General features: G+C 42.5%; 1 protein-coding gene across 1 annotated transcript in view; it reads right to left on the bottom strand.

Moving 5' to 3' along the window:
• Window positions 1–1,001: 1,001 nt before the first annotated feature.
• LOC137377428 (protocadherin-20-like) overlaps window positions 1,002–16,283 on the bottom strand; it is an 85,962-nt gene continuing 70,680 nt past the window's right edge. Inside the window, exons 3-4 of the mRNA XM_068047007.1 lie at window positions 14,320–14,457; window positions 1,002–3,578 (exon numbers count right to left, since the gene is read on the bottom strand). Coding sequence (XP_067903108.1) covers window positions 1,002–3,578; window positions 14,320–14,457 — 2,715 coding nt within the window. The remainder of the gene's footprint in view (window positions 3,579–14,319; window positions 14,458–16,283) is intronic.

Here is a 16,283-nt window from a genome sequence, read left to right as displayed (position 1 = left end):
TTCCCACCCACCCAAGCCCATCCATTTTGGGGGGCTTAAAATTAACCCTTAGGTCTCTATTAGGTCCTCTCTTTCGATTCCCTGACCTTGGGTCCACTATAGCCACTACCTTAGTCCTGTCACCACCTACCACATGTTGATCCTGGGAAGTGACAGTAATTAGGGCAGATAGGAGGAAAATAAGTTGACGATCCTGGCCCTGCCCCTTTGCCAATGTTTGCAGGCAGCAAGTTGGAAAGGGTCTGTAGGCAGCCATCCCAGTGGGAGTGGGAGGTGAGAGAAAGTGAGGGCAGGCCAACAAGGTTGTGGTCAGTCTCAGCACCCAATTTTGCCTCATTGACTGTCAATAAACCGCCCCATTTTGGGCGGGAATACAGAAAAGAATCGAGTGAACCTAACTTTCGGAAACCAGAATTATACTGTCACCTCTAATTTTGAATTAAGATCTGAAACACCAAACTGCTGAAAATTCAACTGCTCTTCATGTAGTGAACTACAGAGTTAGATCACCTGAAATCATTTTCTAGCAATGCAAAAATAATTGTGTGAGCATAATGTAACAGAAGTTTTGAAAAAAAAATTGTTTTGGTGTGCTGGTAAGATTTAAAGAAAATAAATGAGCATTGTGAGAAGTTTGTCTTTCATGGACTGTTTTCAATCCATGGTGAAGCTAATTATTTTCAGTATTTGAGTAAATCAAGTTGATAGTGTACTCTTGTGCTTAATTCTGCTGTAACATTTCATAGGTAGAACTATACAGATAAAACTACTTTGGCTGCTCCCTGTTCCTATTTTGTGCCAGCTTTCTCACTAGTATTTAATTCAATATCTGTGAAGAGTTTGTTAGCACATAATTTGTTGAGAAAATGTTATAAATATATATATCTAAGAAAGATAAAAAATGTTCTTGAAATGCAGTTTATTTTTAAGTAATCTACACAGTCACTCGTTGTATGCTTATTGCAGTCTTTTCTGCGCTTTCTTCAACAAGTTTATTAGCTCTACAACTGTGCATCATTCCAGTCTTTTGTATAATAGTCAAGATTTATCTTTAATGGTATCTGGGCATCTATATAAAGTTCTTTTCTTTTGCTTTCCTTTTTCACATTTAGAAGCATACAAAGAGCAATGGCAAAGAAAATAGCAGAGACAATGATCATTGTGATTGCAATGGGAATGATTGGAGGTGAACAAGGACTGTCTAATGTCTGCGATAATGGGCATGGATTTGGTTGCTTCTCTTCTGTGAAAACAGTTTGCCTGCGTAACAAAGCTTCCAAGTAACTTTTATTACTCACAGTCTCGTTGACAAACAAATTGACCATTACCGTGGAATGAAGTGGTTGTGGTTGCCCAAGATCACTGACTTTTACTAGTAGTTGATACAAACCATAGTCTTTGTGCAACAGTTTCTCCTGCAATGTAATATTTCCTGTTGCTGTATTAATTCCAAATATGTGAGGGGCAGGCCCATTTCTCCCAACAATATTATAAGTCATGACGGCGTTAATACCAGCATCATAGTCAATAGCATAAATCTCAGCTACTGCGGCTCCTCGAGGTGTGTTAGGGGGCACGAGAAGCCATGATACATTTGACTGAGGAAGTAGTACTGTTGGAGGATTATCATTTATATCTAGAACAAAAACAGTTATTTTTGCCATTGCAGAGAGGGATGGTTTTCCGCCATCTACAGCCTGAACCCAGAATACATGCATGGTATTTTTCTCTCTGTCTACTGAAGAATTGCAGCGTAAGGTTCCTCTGGTATTGTCCATTAAAAAATTACTACTACCATTTAGGATGGACACAGTAACATTTCCATTAGGCCCTGCATCTAAATCCGTTACATTGATAACTCCAATTTCACCGCGTCTTGGGAAGTTTTCTGGAATAAAGAATGTATAGTCATTGGTGAGGAAGGAGGGTATATTATCATTCTGGTCCAAGACATGAATGATTACGATGATGCTGCTTCTTCTAGGAGGAACTCCATGGTCGACAGCAGAAACAGTAAACTTGTACAGTTTCTCTTTTTCTCTGTCCAGGATGGTGGACACTGTTAAGGTCCCTGTAAACTGTTCAATCGAAAATATGGGTAAAGCATCAGGTCCCAGGTGGTAGGTCACTTTTCCATTCTGACCACTGTCTGCATCTGTTGCAGAAATCTTCAGTAAAAAAGCTCCAGGTGCATTGTTTTCCTCAATGGAAGTTTCAAAGGAGCTTTGGTAAAATTGCGGAGAGTTGTCATTTTCATCAGTAATCTTGACACATATTGTTAGTTCATGAACATTATGAGGATCTTCTGCCTTAATAACAATCTCATATTGGTTTTCAAGCTCGTGGTCTAAAAGCTGTGATGTAACAACCAAATGTTTATTTCTTGACCTTTCATAGGGCTTTAAATAGAAAGGCACATTGCCACTGATGTAGAGTGTCCCTTTCAGATAATGATCTGGGTCAGTTACCTCTAGGAGGGCGATTGGAGTGTTTTCAGGTGCAGTCTCCTTCAGGTAAATCACACCATCTGCCTGGTTAGCGATATAGCTGATCTCCAACTTTGGACTATATTTGCTGCTGTGAATAATGGACACTGTAATTTGAATGATAGCTGGGACACAGCCTGGACCATTAGCTAAGATAGTGAGTTTATGTTTAGGAGGTATCTCTGGACTTGTATTTCCAGAAAATGTGATAAGCCCAGTGGTCCTATCTAAGATAAATAGCTTCTTGGATGCATCCTGCACACGATTGCCATAAGAATATGTGATTTCAGCATTAGGGCCTAGATCTGCATCTACAGCATGAAGCTGTGTCACAACACTATTGGAGGATATATTTTCAGGAATCTGAACGTCAAACTCTGATACATTAAAAACGGGGCAGTTATCATTAACGTCTTGAATGTTGATCAGAAGTGTGGCTGTTCCAGATAAAGGTGGTATGCCACCATCCACAGCCACAATTTTCATCTCATACAGGTCTCTTACCTCCCTATCTAGTGATTGCTGGACAACAATGGAGGGTATTTCGCCATCTTTCAAACTGAAAACATTTTGGCTATTCTCAAGATAATAATTCTGAATGCTGTTCTTCCCAGTATCATTGTCTATGGCAAAATAGTCAATTCCAAATGATGTGCCTGCAGTTGCATCCTCTGGAATAGAAAGTTTCATCACTTGTTCCATGAAATGTGGTGCATTATCATTGACATCCAGGATGGCTATCTTAACCTTCACCATTTGAAGATACTGATCAGCACATAGAATAATCACATTGACTTCCTGGATACAAGGACCACCATGGAATTCAACTGGGCATAAAGTTTCCCTGTCGATTCTCTGCTTAGTTGTGTACAGCTCTCCACTCTCGCTCTTGAGCATCACATAGTCCATTTCTTTCATGAGTTTGTAAGCCAGTGAATCACAGTTAGTATCTGCTGCCAAAGATATATCATTGGCTATATTTCCAATAAAAACTCCTTCATCTTCATTCTCTTGCACTTGGTATTCAAGTTCTGTAGCCAGATGACTACGTATCTTGTGGCAGAACAACATCAGAAGTATGTAGACAAGTTTCTGTGGAACAAAATATCATTTATTTAATGTGATAATAAATGTTTCACCTGAATCTACCATTTTACAGCTTTTTTGCTGTGAATTTCATACTTTTCAGGGGGAAGAAAATGAAACATTATTATTTCAAGCATCCAGTGACAACATTCAACACTCCTAGGTGTGGTATAGAATGGTTAAATGGAGAATGAAGTTTCCTTAGCAAGATTTTACTGAAGCTGCAACCTTTAAACCTCCTACAATACCTTTTAATGCACTTGGTACACTAAGTATACAAAATGATGTCCATTGATCGGGCTATGGTCCCTTTATGGCTTAACCTGATAGAATGAACTCCGTCTGAACCAAAATGGGATCAGTGACCCAGCAGAAAGTGTAAATAGGGAGGTGCCAAATGCTTTATACTAGCAAGATGGGGAGAGCGATCTACAAGAAATATAACAAGCTCAAATATAAACAAAACAGGAAAGGAGAGAATGAGACAGACTAAACTAGGGGAGGACATAAATGGCCAGGGAATAAAGAGTTATCGAGCAGGAGTGTAAAAACATGGTTACAAAAAATGTGAGAGGAACTGCTATTAAAAATGAATTAAACTGTCTGTACAGCAATGCAAACAATGACCACAATAAAACAGGGGAACCGGAGGTGAAATTACATTGAAGGAACCAGATATAGGCGGGATTACTAAGATATGGCTACAGAAAAATTTGAACCGGGAATTAAACATTGCAGGATATAACATATTTAGAAAAGTAGAGAGGGAAAATGGTGAGATAACAAAATGGCAGTGCAGAAAAGTGACATAGCCATCAGTAAGACATAAATCGAATATAAATGGATAGAAATAAGGGATAAGAAAAATGATTAATCATGCTAATAGTGGTAGTCTACAGAACACCTAATAGTGGAAGGGAACTGGAGGAAGAAATATGTGAACAAATTAGGGAAATGATTAAAAATGTAGGATAATACTCATGGGGGATTTCAACTACCCTGAAATGAATTAGAGCCATAGAGAGATACAGCACCGAAACAGGTCATCAACCACCATCACCATCAACCACCCATTTATACTAATCCTACATTAATCCCATTTTCCCTCTCACATCCCCCTTTTTTCTTTCCTCAATTCTCCTACCATCTACCTACACTAGGGGCAATTTTTACAATGCCCAAAATACATATTAATCCGCAAGTATTTGGCATGTGGGAGGAAACCAGAGCACCCAGAAGAAACCCACACCGTCACAGGGAGATTTTGCAAACTCCGCACAGGCAGTGCCCAGAACCGAACCCAGGTCACTGGAGCTGTGAGGCTGTGGTGCTAACTGCTGCGCCACCCAGAAGTAACCAGAAGATGTTGATAAAGGGGATCAGGAAAGGAATTCCCATAATGTGTACAGGACTCTTTTTTAACCCAGTATGTAAGAAACCCAACAAGAAATTCACTGCTGGATTTGGTGATGGAGGATGAACCAGAGCAAAGATGATAAGTAAAAGTAGGGGAACATCTAGGCAATAGTGACCATGACATAATACGATTTAGGAGAAAGATATAAGTATGATAAAGACAAGGTAATAGATAGGAGAAAAGCAGATTTTGAGAGGCTAGGAATAGAACTTAGGAAAATAAAATGGATGACAATATTTGCAAACAATGATGTGGAACATCAATGGGAAACATATAAAGTGGTGCTCAATAGAACACAAGAAAAATATATTCCACAAAATACAAGAATAAACTTAACACTAATGTAACACCATGGATGCATAGAAACATTAGGGAAAAATGAGGAAGGAGGCAGACAATAAGTATATAGACAGCAGGGGAAAGCATGACAAGGGAGAATACAAATTGATGAGGAGAGAATTTTTAAAAACAATTAGGAAGGCAAAGGGGAACTATGAAATTAAACCATCAAGAATCATGAAAAAAATAATAAAATATTCCACAGGCACATAAATAAAAAAAAAGTCAGGATGGGATTAGGGCCACAAAGGGATGGACAGGATAAAATCATGGGCAGCAATAGCGAAACGACAGAAACGTGAAATTACTTGAAATTAACCAGGGAAACAATTCAGGTGGACATGACACTGAAAGATGCAATTGAAAATTATATAACTATATAAAAAAGAGGAGGAATGATAAACCAACTCATCAAGCTCAAAGAAGATAAAATCCCTAGTCTGGATATTTTGTATCTGCATATTTAAATAAAAATCTAGGGCAGTGATAGCAGAGGCACTATTGCATCTACTTAATGATTAATTAGAAAAAGGTATAGTGTCAGAGAACTGGCAGATAGTTCATGATAAACCTATATTTAGGAAGGGTGATAGAACATGTCCAAGGGCTATAGATTAGTCAGCTTAACATCGATAGTAGGAAAAATAATGAACTCCATGCCAAAGTAGAAAATAGATAAACATTTAGAAACCAAAAATACAATATGAATAGTCAGCATGGGCTTCAAAAGGAAAAGTCTTGCTTAACCAACCTCATTGAATTCTTTGAAGAAGTAACAGAGAGAGTAAACAAAAGTAATGGAATAGATGCAATATACCGAGTTGTCCAAAAGGCCTTTGATAAGGTACCACAGAATAAATAATGAATAAGGTTAGAGCATGTGCAGTCAGGGGACAAGTAGCAGAATGGATAACTAGTTGGTTGCAAGGATTAAAGGGTGGCAGAAGGTGGAAAATGGATTTCCGCAAGGATCAGTGCTGGGGCAACTGGTGTTCACAATTTATATTAATGATTTAGACTTTGGAATCAAAACCACCAAATTGGGAGGGATAGTGAATTCTAGGGAGGACGGCAACAAATTATAAGACGACATTAATAAACTTGCAGAACGGGCATATAATTGCAAATGAATTTCTACATAGATAAGTGTGAGGCATTACATTTTAGTAAGAAAAAATAAGGATGTTTTGATAAAGCAGACACACAGAGATAGAAAAACTAGAGGCCATGAATATAAGATAGTCACCAAGAAATAAAATAGGGAATTCAAAACAACCTTCCTTACTTACCCAGAGAGTGATGAGAATGTGGAACTCACTACCGCAACGAGAAATTGGGGCGAGCAGTATAGATGCATTTAAGGGGAAGCCAAATAAGTGCATGGGAGGGTGGGGGAAGGGAGTACAGGGTTCTGCTGATAGTTAGATGAGGAAGGATGGGAGGAGGCTCGAATGGAGCATAAACGCTGGCATGGACTGGTTTGCCCTAATGGTCTGTTTCTATGCAGTTTATTCTATGTAATTTTATGTAACCCATATTTCCTTAAACAAAAATTGTCCAAAATAGAAAACTGTCTTCATACTGAAAATGAACTTTATGCATGGAAATAGTAGTCGAGCCAATGATATTTGTAATTATTTCCCTACCAATGCACTTAAAAATTGGCAATTTAAATCCTTTTCTCCTCCAGTATTGACCGCTTTCAATTTATTTTGTATATAATAATGGCAATGGCCATGGAAATGAAACCAACAACAACAACTTAAATTTATATAGTGTCTTTAATGTAATAAAACATCCCAAGGAGAATTGTCAAACAAAATATGACTCTGAGCCACATAAGGCGATATTAGATCAGATGACAAAAAGCTTGGTCAAAGAAGTAGGTTTTAAGGAGTGTCTTAAAGGAGTAAAGTGAGGTGGAGAGGCAGAGAGGTGTGGGCCCAGAGCTGAGGGACTAGGCAACTGAAGGCGTGGCCAGCAATTGTGGAGTAATTAAAATCAGCCATGCTCAAGAGGCCAGAATTGATGAGTGCAGATATCTCGGAGAGTTGTAGGCTAGAGGAGATTACAGAGATGAAGGAGGGGCAAGGCCATGGATGGGAATGTTAAAATCAAGTTGTTGCTTGACTGGGAGCCAATGGAGGTCAGTGAGCACAGGGGTGATATGTGAAAGGGACTTGGTGTAAATTAAGACACCTCATGTTATTTAAATTATCTAATTCATTTTGGGGTTTTATGCTAGTCCATGCCAAAGATTCCACACAGTGGAGGTCTAGGACTTAGTTATGCCTTAAATGCACAGTATCTAGTAGAAGTCAAGTGCCACCCAAAGGGATTAAAGGGAAACTGAAGAATAATCACCCTGGGCTGCTACTGTTCTCTTTTAACTGGTTGGAACAGTATCTGTACCCAGTCTGATCTTGGTTTCCAGTTATTTTCCTGCTGTATGGTCAGGCCTTCTTGCAGATAGCCGGTGATAATGATCTTGGACAACTTGGCAGTACTCTACTGTAAGCAGCTCCACACCGCTTGACATATCAGAAATGTTAGGTCAAAATCCCAGCGCAAGATTTATGATGATCCTGGTAGCTATATCCTAAATGTGCTCCTTCTGCCTCTGATTGCCTCAAGGGGCTTGTTCAACATGTATGATAAAAGTTCTTAAGAAAACAAACCTGCAGTCTGCCTTCCTGTCATGATTACAGCTTGGGAAACAGGCTTTGACCTGTACGATCTGATGCTGATCATTACTGGTCAGCTGCACAGTGAATGAATGGAACCCTTATCAGCTCAAAAGTAAATTGCTGCAGATACTGGGGATCTGAAATATAAGCCGAAAATGTTGGAAACACTCTGGGTACTGCCTGTGCGGAGTTTGCAAGTTCTCCCTGTGTCTGTGTGGGTTTCCGCCGGGTGCTCCAGTTTCCTCCCACCTCCAAAAACTTACAGGTTGATAGGTAAATTGGCCATTATAAATTGCCCCTAGTGTAGGTACGTGGTAGAAGAATGGTGGGGATGTGGTAGGGAATATGGGGTTAACGTAGGATTAGTATAAATGGGTGGTTGTTGGTTGGCACAGACTCGGTGGGCCGAAGGGCCTGTTTCAGTGCTGTATCTCTAAACAAATATATAAAATAAAATAAACTCCACAGGTCGGGCAGCATTTGTGAAAAGATAAATGGAGGGCTGGATTTTATAGATCCTCCCTGAGACAAGGTCGGCGGCGGGGGCCCCATGGAATGGTGACAAAATGTGGGGGCGGCTGGCCCATCGCCACCCCGTCACCAAGCAATTTTCCCGGGGGGAATAGGCTGATGACAGCTTTCCCACCCAGAGGCTAATTGAGGCCCTTAAGTGGCCTATTAACGGCCACTGAAGGGCCTCTTCCCCCCCGCTTCTGGGATCTACCCAGTGGCAGGGGGGGCCTCTGCCATGTGGGGAGGGCGCCTTGTAAAATGAGACACTCTCCCTGCAGACTTGGGAGGGTGCCCAACATCCATGGGAAATCTGTGGCCCATGGAGGATCCCTGCTGGTGAAAATCTACACATCCATGGACACCCCTCCCTCGGACTTCATGCCCACCTTTCAAACCCCCTCCCCCTCACCAGGACCTTCCGGACTGGCCTGGAAACCCCGCCTCACTGGGTCTCCAGCACTGTCCCTGGGTTCAAGGCCTCCACAGTCCCAGCAGTGGCCACTGTTTCCAGTGATGCCACTGATTCTGCTGAGCTGCCGGGCCTGTGATTGGCTGGCAGCTCTTGGAGGTGGGGTCCCTCCTGTCTTTAAAGGATCCGAGATCCTGGCACCAGAAACTTCACTTCCGGAACTTTCTAGTACCGTGCAAGGGGGGCTCAAAAAGGACGAGGCGGGTATCCCTCTGCCTTTTCAGTCTGGTGCCAGGAGCCCAGCCAGCTGCACAAAATCCAGCCCAGAGTTAACATTTCAGGTTGGTGACCTTTTGTCAGAATTGGAACAAGTTAGAGATGCTGCAGGTATAAAGCAAGTATGGAGTCAGGGAAAGGGGGAGAGGAGTAAAGAATAAAAGGGAAGGTCACTGATAGGTTGGAAGGCAGGAGAGATTAATTAACAAAAGGACTACCATCTGAAAAAAACAGGAGCAGAGCTTATGAATTGTATTTGTTGAACTCAGTATTGAGTCTGGAAGGCTGTAAAGTGCCGCGATTAATTTGGGGGCAGGAGAGGCTGAAGTTGGCCTTCCCACCCAGAGGCCAACTGAGGCCATTAAATGGACAATCAGTAGCCACTTAGGGCGGCACAGTGGTGCAGTGGTTAGCACCGCAGCCTCACAGCTCCAGCGGCCCGGGTTCAATTCTGGGTACTGCCTGTGTGGAGTTTGCAAGTTCTCCCTGTGTCTGCGTGGGTTTTCTCCGGGTGCTCCGGTTTCCTCCCACAAACCAAAAGACTTGCAGGTTGGTAGGTAAATTGGCCATTATAAATTGCCCCTAGTATAGGTAGGTGGCAGGGAAATATATGGACAGGTGGGGATGTGGTAGGAATATGGGATTAGTGTAGGATTAGTATAAATGGGTGGTTGATGGTCGGCACAGACTCGGTGGGCCAAAGGGCCTGTTTCAGTGCTGTATCTCTAAATCTAAAACTAAAAACTAAAGGCCACTTCCCGCCGCCACCAGAATTAAACCAGTGGTGGTGGGGCTTCCGTCACACAGGAGGTTGCCCAGTGAAACAAAGTGACCTCCCTGTAGGCTTGGGGGTGGCAGCCCTCCTCTGTGAGGAATCTGTGGCCCACAGAAGGCCCCAGTGGCAATGCCCGCACCACTGGTAATGCCCATTCCATGCCCTCTTCACCCATCCACCCCCAACCCCCATCACCAGGGCTCCAGTGCTGGGCCTTGTCCAAAGCCTGGTGTATGACTGGTAGTGGCAACTAATCCTGGTGGTGCGACCGACGCTGCCGAGCTGCTATCCTGCCAACTGGCTGGCAGCTCTTGGAGGCAGGATTCCCATCCTTAAAGAGATGGGGAACCCAGTGTCGGGCAGATAATTGCCCGTGCATCAATAAATCGCACCGGGGTTGGGGGTGGTTTGCAAAAGGCCAAGGCGGGGCTCCCCTCACCTTTTCTGCCCAGTGCTGGGAGCCCTGCCAGCATGACTAAATTCAGCCCATTAACTCTCTCAACAGATGCTGCTTGATCTTTTGAGCTCAGGCAGGTCTGGGAACCACAAGGGCCATCAATAACCCCCTATGTATTCCCAATCTCATGTTCAAATCTATTCATGGCCTCACCCTTGCTTAACTTTGTAAATTTCTCTAGTCTTTCAACCTTCCAAGAACTGTGTGTTCCCCTAGCTCTGCCCTTGTGTCTCCCCGACTCCCTGAACTCCATCATTGGCCGTTGTGTATTCAAGCTCTCAATTCTGGAATCCCTTCCTAAACTGCTCTGCCTTACCACCTCTCACTCCTTCTTTAAGATCTTCCTTAAAACATAAATCTTTGACTAAGCTTTTAGTCATCCCTTCCAATATTTCCTCTTCCTAATATTTGTATGAAGTGTCCAGGGACATTTTTGCTGTGTCAAATTGCAGTATAAATGCAAGCTGTTGTTTGTAACAACAGCAGAGCTCTGCTATTGCTTGCATTCTGAATTGGAGCAGGCAATGCAGTTTTCCCCCAATATTTCAAAGTAACTGTTTCTCAGGCCAATAGAGATGAGTACTTGGGTAATGGTGGATTTGGGGCACTGCTCCTCTGACACAATCTGATTGCCCTAGCATCTCTTTGTTCTCCATTATCTTCCGTTACATTTAGTAAATCAGTGAATCAAATACTCAAAATTTGAACCTAACTGCGGCACAGTGGCGCAGTGGTTAGCACCGCAGCCTCACAGCTCCAGGGACCCGGGTTCAATTCTGGGTACTGCCTGTGCGGAGTTTGCAAGTTCTCCCTGTGTCTGCGTGGGTTTTCGCCGGGTGCTCCGGTTTCCTCCCACATCCAAAAGACTTGCAGGTGATAGGTAAATTGGCCGTTGTAAATTGCCCCTAGTGTAGGGAGGTGATAGGGAATATGGGATTACTGTAGGGTTAGTATAAATGGGTGGTGTTGGTCGGCACAGACTCGGTGGGCCGAAGGGCCTGTTTCAGTGCTGTATCTCTAAATAAATAATTGCAACTGAACAGTTTGGAGCAGTATCTCCTGGATATGTTGTAACTAATCTTTAACATCTAGGCTGGAATTTTATGTGGGGTGGGAGGCCCCGCCCACTGGCCAAAAAGTCAGGGGCGAGCGGCCTCCAAACGGCCTGGAGAGCCACGTCAGGATTTTACGTTCCCCAGGTTCTTAGTTGGTCTTAGGAGGGACTTCCACCTCTCTGAGGCAACCCAGTCACAGCAGCAAGAGGGACGATAGCCCCAGAAGACAGGTGCGTTTTTGGGTTCGCTGGGGACAATCGGACAGGCCCCAGCGCGGCAAGGGGGTTCGGTTGCGGGGGGGAAGGAATTCTCATTCAATGAGTGTAATTAGGGCTTTGGGGGCAGCCGTCCATGGGACACTGGGTGCCTGATCAGGAGGGCTCCCCCCAGCCCACAAGGAGGCCGCCAGGTTTTATCTGGTGGCATTCTAGGGGCCTGAATCGCCCACCCAGCACTGGTAAGGTACCAGTAGCAACAAGAGGGAGTTACTTGGCCACTTAAGTGGAGGTTACTTGGTCACTTAAGGGCCTTGATTGGCCTGGGGTGGGTGGGCTGTTTCTCACCGCTGCTGTCCCCCATAAAATTGCAGTGGGGCGGTAAGGTATCGGGAATGGTCTCCCCTGTCTCCCACTCAACTCTATGGCCCCTGCTGCCACCAGCCTGCTCCTGTGGGGGGCGTAAAATTCTGGCCCGGGTTTCAGTGGGTGTGCGAACATGTAGCTGGTGCCCTTTGTTTGTTGGGCCAATTTGCTCCAGTTGCATTGCTTCAGAAGGTTTAATGAGACTCTTGGCTGTTCAGTGTGAGGGCAAGGAATGTCAGCTTATAACAAAGTCAATAATTTTAGACAGTGTGGCATTGGTGTAGAGACCCAAGCGACTTCACTCGCCTCCCCCAATCCCCCCCACCCCCCCCCCCCCACCTTCTGGAGTCGATACTGTCAGGCTAGGCCCCCACCTGCTAAGAATGAGGCACATCAATTTTGTCATGAACATTGACTTTTAGCTGTTGTTGGGGCGAGGAAATGACTTGGTAAACAGATCAGCCGTGGCTGGAGAAAAAACATTCACATACTAACAGACATCGAAGCTGAGGAAGTGCATTCCAGGGCATGCTAAGAAGGATACAATCCACAAGGACCAGGACTGGTTCGACCAGCTGGTCACATGACTACCTGGCTGCTCCAGGGTTTTCTTTTGAACTGAACACACAGAGTTTGAACTCAGAGAGTCAGTTTGCTGCTAAACTGAGAAGATGTCTCCTGTCTGTTCCCATCTCTTTCTCACAAGCATCTGAATCACTGAAGACACATGAACCCCAAGAGAGAAAAGTCTCCTATAGCGAGCAAGGTTTAAGAAAAATACTGGGCCCTAATGAAACGCAAGATCTACGTACAATCAAGGACTCTACAGTGAGCTTGAAGAACCATAACAAAAACTCTTCAGATATTGCCTCAAATTTTTCTACTTTATTTTTCTTCTGCTCTTTTCTGTCTCTATTTGCTTGCGTGAGTGTATTGTGTATCTGTAGGTGTTAACCGAATTAGAGTTTAAGTTTAATAAATTTCAACTTTTCTTCTTTAAACCTAAGAAAGCCTGTTTGTTCTGGTTTCTTTACCTTATAAGTGGAAAGCGGTGAACAAGTATTCACCAAGGGGGATCTAAAAACACTGTGTTTAAAATTAAACTCTGTTACGGTAAGACCAGGTGAAGGTTGAGAGGGACCCCTCGACACCTTTCTCTCCTGGTCGTAACAATACCCTAAGGTCAGCAAAAATAACTTTAAATGAATCTTGGATGTTCATCATTCCAAGGAAGTATGAGTAGAATATTAAAAATATCTCTAAAACACATTTACTAATTCAGTGTATTCTTGGAACAAATAAAAACATCTTAGTCTGGTTACATCCATGGATTGATTCACAATAGTACTGAAAGGGTTAAAATATCTGGACTCCAATGCAATCATTCATTTTGGCGGATACAATATCAGTTAAAACAATGACCGATTTTGGTGTCTAAACTGATCAATCTCAAGTGATGGAGTATGCCACTTGTCAGCGCGTGCTGATTGTAGCAGAACATTTACTATGATATGTGGTACATGGAAATTTTAATTTGCATCAACAAAGACTTGTTTCTGTAGAAATACTACAGTATATCGTGATAATATCATCAATGTCTTTGTGACATATTGAAAGCATCTACTTGCTATTTTATTTTGCAACAGCACAGTGATTCTATCATTTTTACATATTGGAATCAACCAGGCTTCAAAACCATTCATGGTTTCAGTTTCATATTGAACATAGAAATATGACATCTAATTCAAGGAATAGTTTTAATATTTCATAGAACACTTCTGAAACTGTGTAGTTTCCTAAATTGTACATGTAATGCTCCTGCTTGTTTGAAAGACTTCTCCAGGTTAAAATATCTGTGTGTTGTATCAATATTGTGGGAGAAATTTTCCTGTGCTTGATGCCCTGTGAATGCTTGTTCTAGGGTGTAAGGCAGAGGAAATTGGATTGGAGACTTGTCCCTTTGGGACTCCAACCCCCTTGCATTTGACATGCAATTCATGGGTCGGATGTTCCCATCTAAGATAGGCAAGAGTGTTTAACCAATATGATAATGACTTGGAAATTGGTTCAAAATGCTCCATGCATCATTTGCTAAGTTTCTGAATGATGGTCAACCAAAGAAAAGACACCAAAAAAGTGGGAATCTGAGACTGTTAAAGAATCTGAAAAGGAGCTGCCAGTACATCCAGACAAACATTAATGTTTGCCAACAAGAAGTACAGCAACAGGGAGACTAACCAGAAGGCCTTGAAGCTGATAAAAGTAAGGCTTTGCAAGCCTTTGTCTCCACTGATTGTAGGCACTTGCCAATGCTGGTGGTGATTTTGGTCCCAAGCCATACAAATTAACTGAGCCCAGAAATTCAAGTGGGTTTAACTGCACACAAGAAATTAGATGCTATTGAATTCCTAGGTCAAAGAAATACTTACAGTGAATGGTATCTGATCATCTCTCTCTTAAAGGCCCCGAAGTGCTTAATTTACAGTGAGTTATGTTGAAGTGCAGTGACTTTTGTCACTTAGGTCAATAACAAAGCCATTTTACACAAACAGCAATAATGCACACTCAGCAATGGGGTGAATGACCATTTAATCTGTTTGGCAATGGTAGCTAAGGAAAGAATGTTGGCCAAGACACCAGGAGAATATTTTGCTCTTCTTTGATTGGTGTCATCTTTAATATCTCTAAACCATCTGAATGAGCAGATGGAATATGATTATAAAATCTCATCTAAAGGACAACATGGACAAATAGGGGCAATTCTTCCTCTTTTGTACATATTTTTAAAAATAGCTGGAATTCAAGTGCAGCCATCTGGCCTCATCAAAATTCAGACTGGAGAACAGAAATGGTATGTCTGTGGGATTGCTGTGAACCTCTGACTTCAGGAAATAATTAAGGTACAGTTGCTTTGGAACCATTTATTTGAAATGTTAATATATTCAGATTGACAGACAGTAACGTAGTTTACTCTCTGAATGCGAAGCAATTACAGGAATCTATTACAAGGGGTCAAACTCTGTGTATGAGAAATATATGAAGAAAATTACAATTTCCAGGCATTAACACCTCACCTCACAAGGAAAACTAGCTCTCCGTATGTTTGTTTACTTGAAAAACAGTAGCCCTGACATGAGGTTCCATGGTGTAAGCCACTTCTCAGGCTATTAGTTTTAAATGTAGCAAAATTATCTGTGGTCTGTGGATGATTTTGATCTTTGCAACCTTTCATCTTGAAGGCTTAGCAAGAGGCAATCCTGACTCTTTAATTCAAAACTCCTGTTGTTTCTCCAAATGTGTAATGTCAAGCACCATTCTGGAAAGGGTATATTAGCATCATATGGACTGATACTAATTTTATTGGTCCTGATATTCCTTTTGCCCTCCCCCCACCTCCACTTCAGTGCTACCTGAAGTGTGCTGCACCAGACATGATCTGAATCTGCCATACTTCAGTTCCCCTGGCAGTCTCCTGCACCCAAAATTCCAGTCGCTGCTGCCGATCTCAGTGCCCTCTAACAGAATCCAAAGGCGTCCACTCTGAGGGTGTTACAGCAAGCTCTGCAAGCGTCACTCTGACTGAGCCTGGATCTAACACCCACTTCTTTTTCAGCCCCTCTGAATAAATATCCACTGACAATAAAAAAAGGAAAGTGGAGCAGAAGGTGCAATTAGGTCTCTCCCATATACTTGCAACTGCCTCAGGCAAAAGCAGTCTGTCCTTTCTGACATCAGCTCCCTCTAATCATTCTCCACTCCTGTTGAATCTACTTTATGCTCAGGAGCTGAGTATTCTTGGGGAATAAAGGAGAAGCATATTGAGTCTATTATTTTAAATGTTGTATTCTTTCAGTATGATGCTACATCTATTGGCATCGCTATTGTTTAATCTTTACATAAAATTAACTGAAACAGTTGTAGCCTATGTATTTTAGTCTGTTTATGTATTATTTTCCACCTTCGGAAGTGATGGGAGAGCACAGTGAACACCTCATTTATTCTCCAGTACCTGACCATAATCTGTGGTTAATTGCTATACTTGGGAACACTAACTTGTACAGTGCGCGAAAAAGGTTGTACATTTCAGATCACAAGGGACTTGGTTTGCTTATGGATGCTACTCTCAAACCATGAAAGTTGGGTAACAGCCTGAAGCACAATCAGGCTGAACTTTCCCTCGGTACTGCAGAAGTGATATTGTG

Source organism: Heterodontus francisci, chromosome 15, assembly GCF_036365525.1.
Source record: "Heterodontus francisci isolate sHetFra1 chromosome 15, sHetFra1.hap1, whole genome shotgun sequence".
Taxonomy (NCBI): Eukaryota; Metazoa; Chordata; class Chondrichthyes; order Heterodontiformes; family Heterodontidae; genus Heterodontus; species Heterodontus francisci.
The sequence above is the reverse complement of the archived record's forward strand: the minus strand, read 5'-3'. Positions and strand labels throughout refer to the sequence as shown.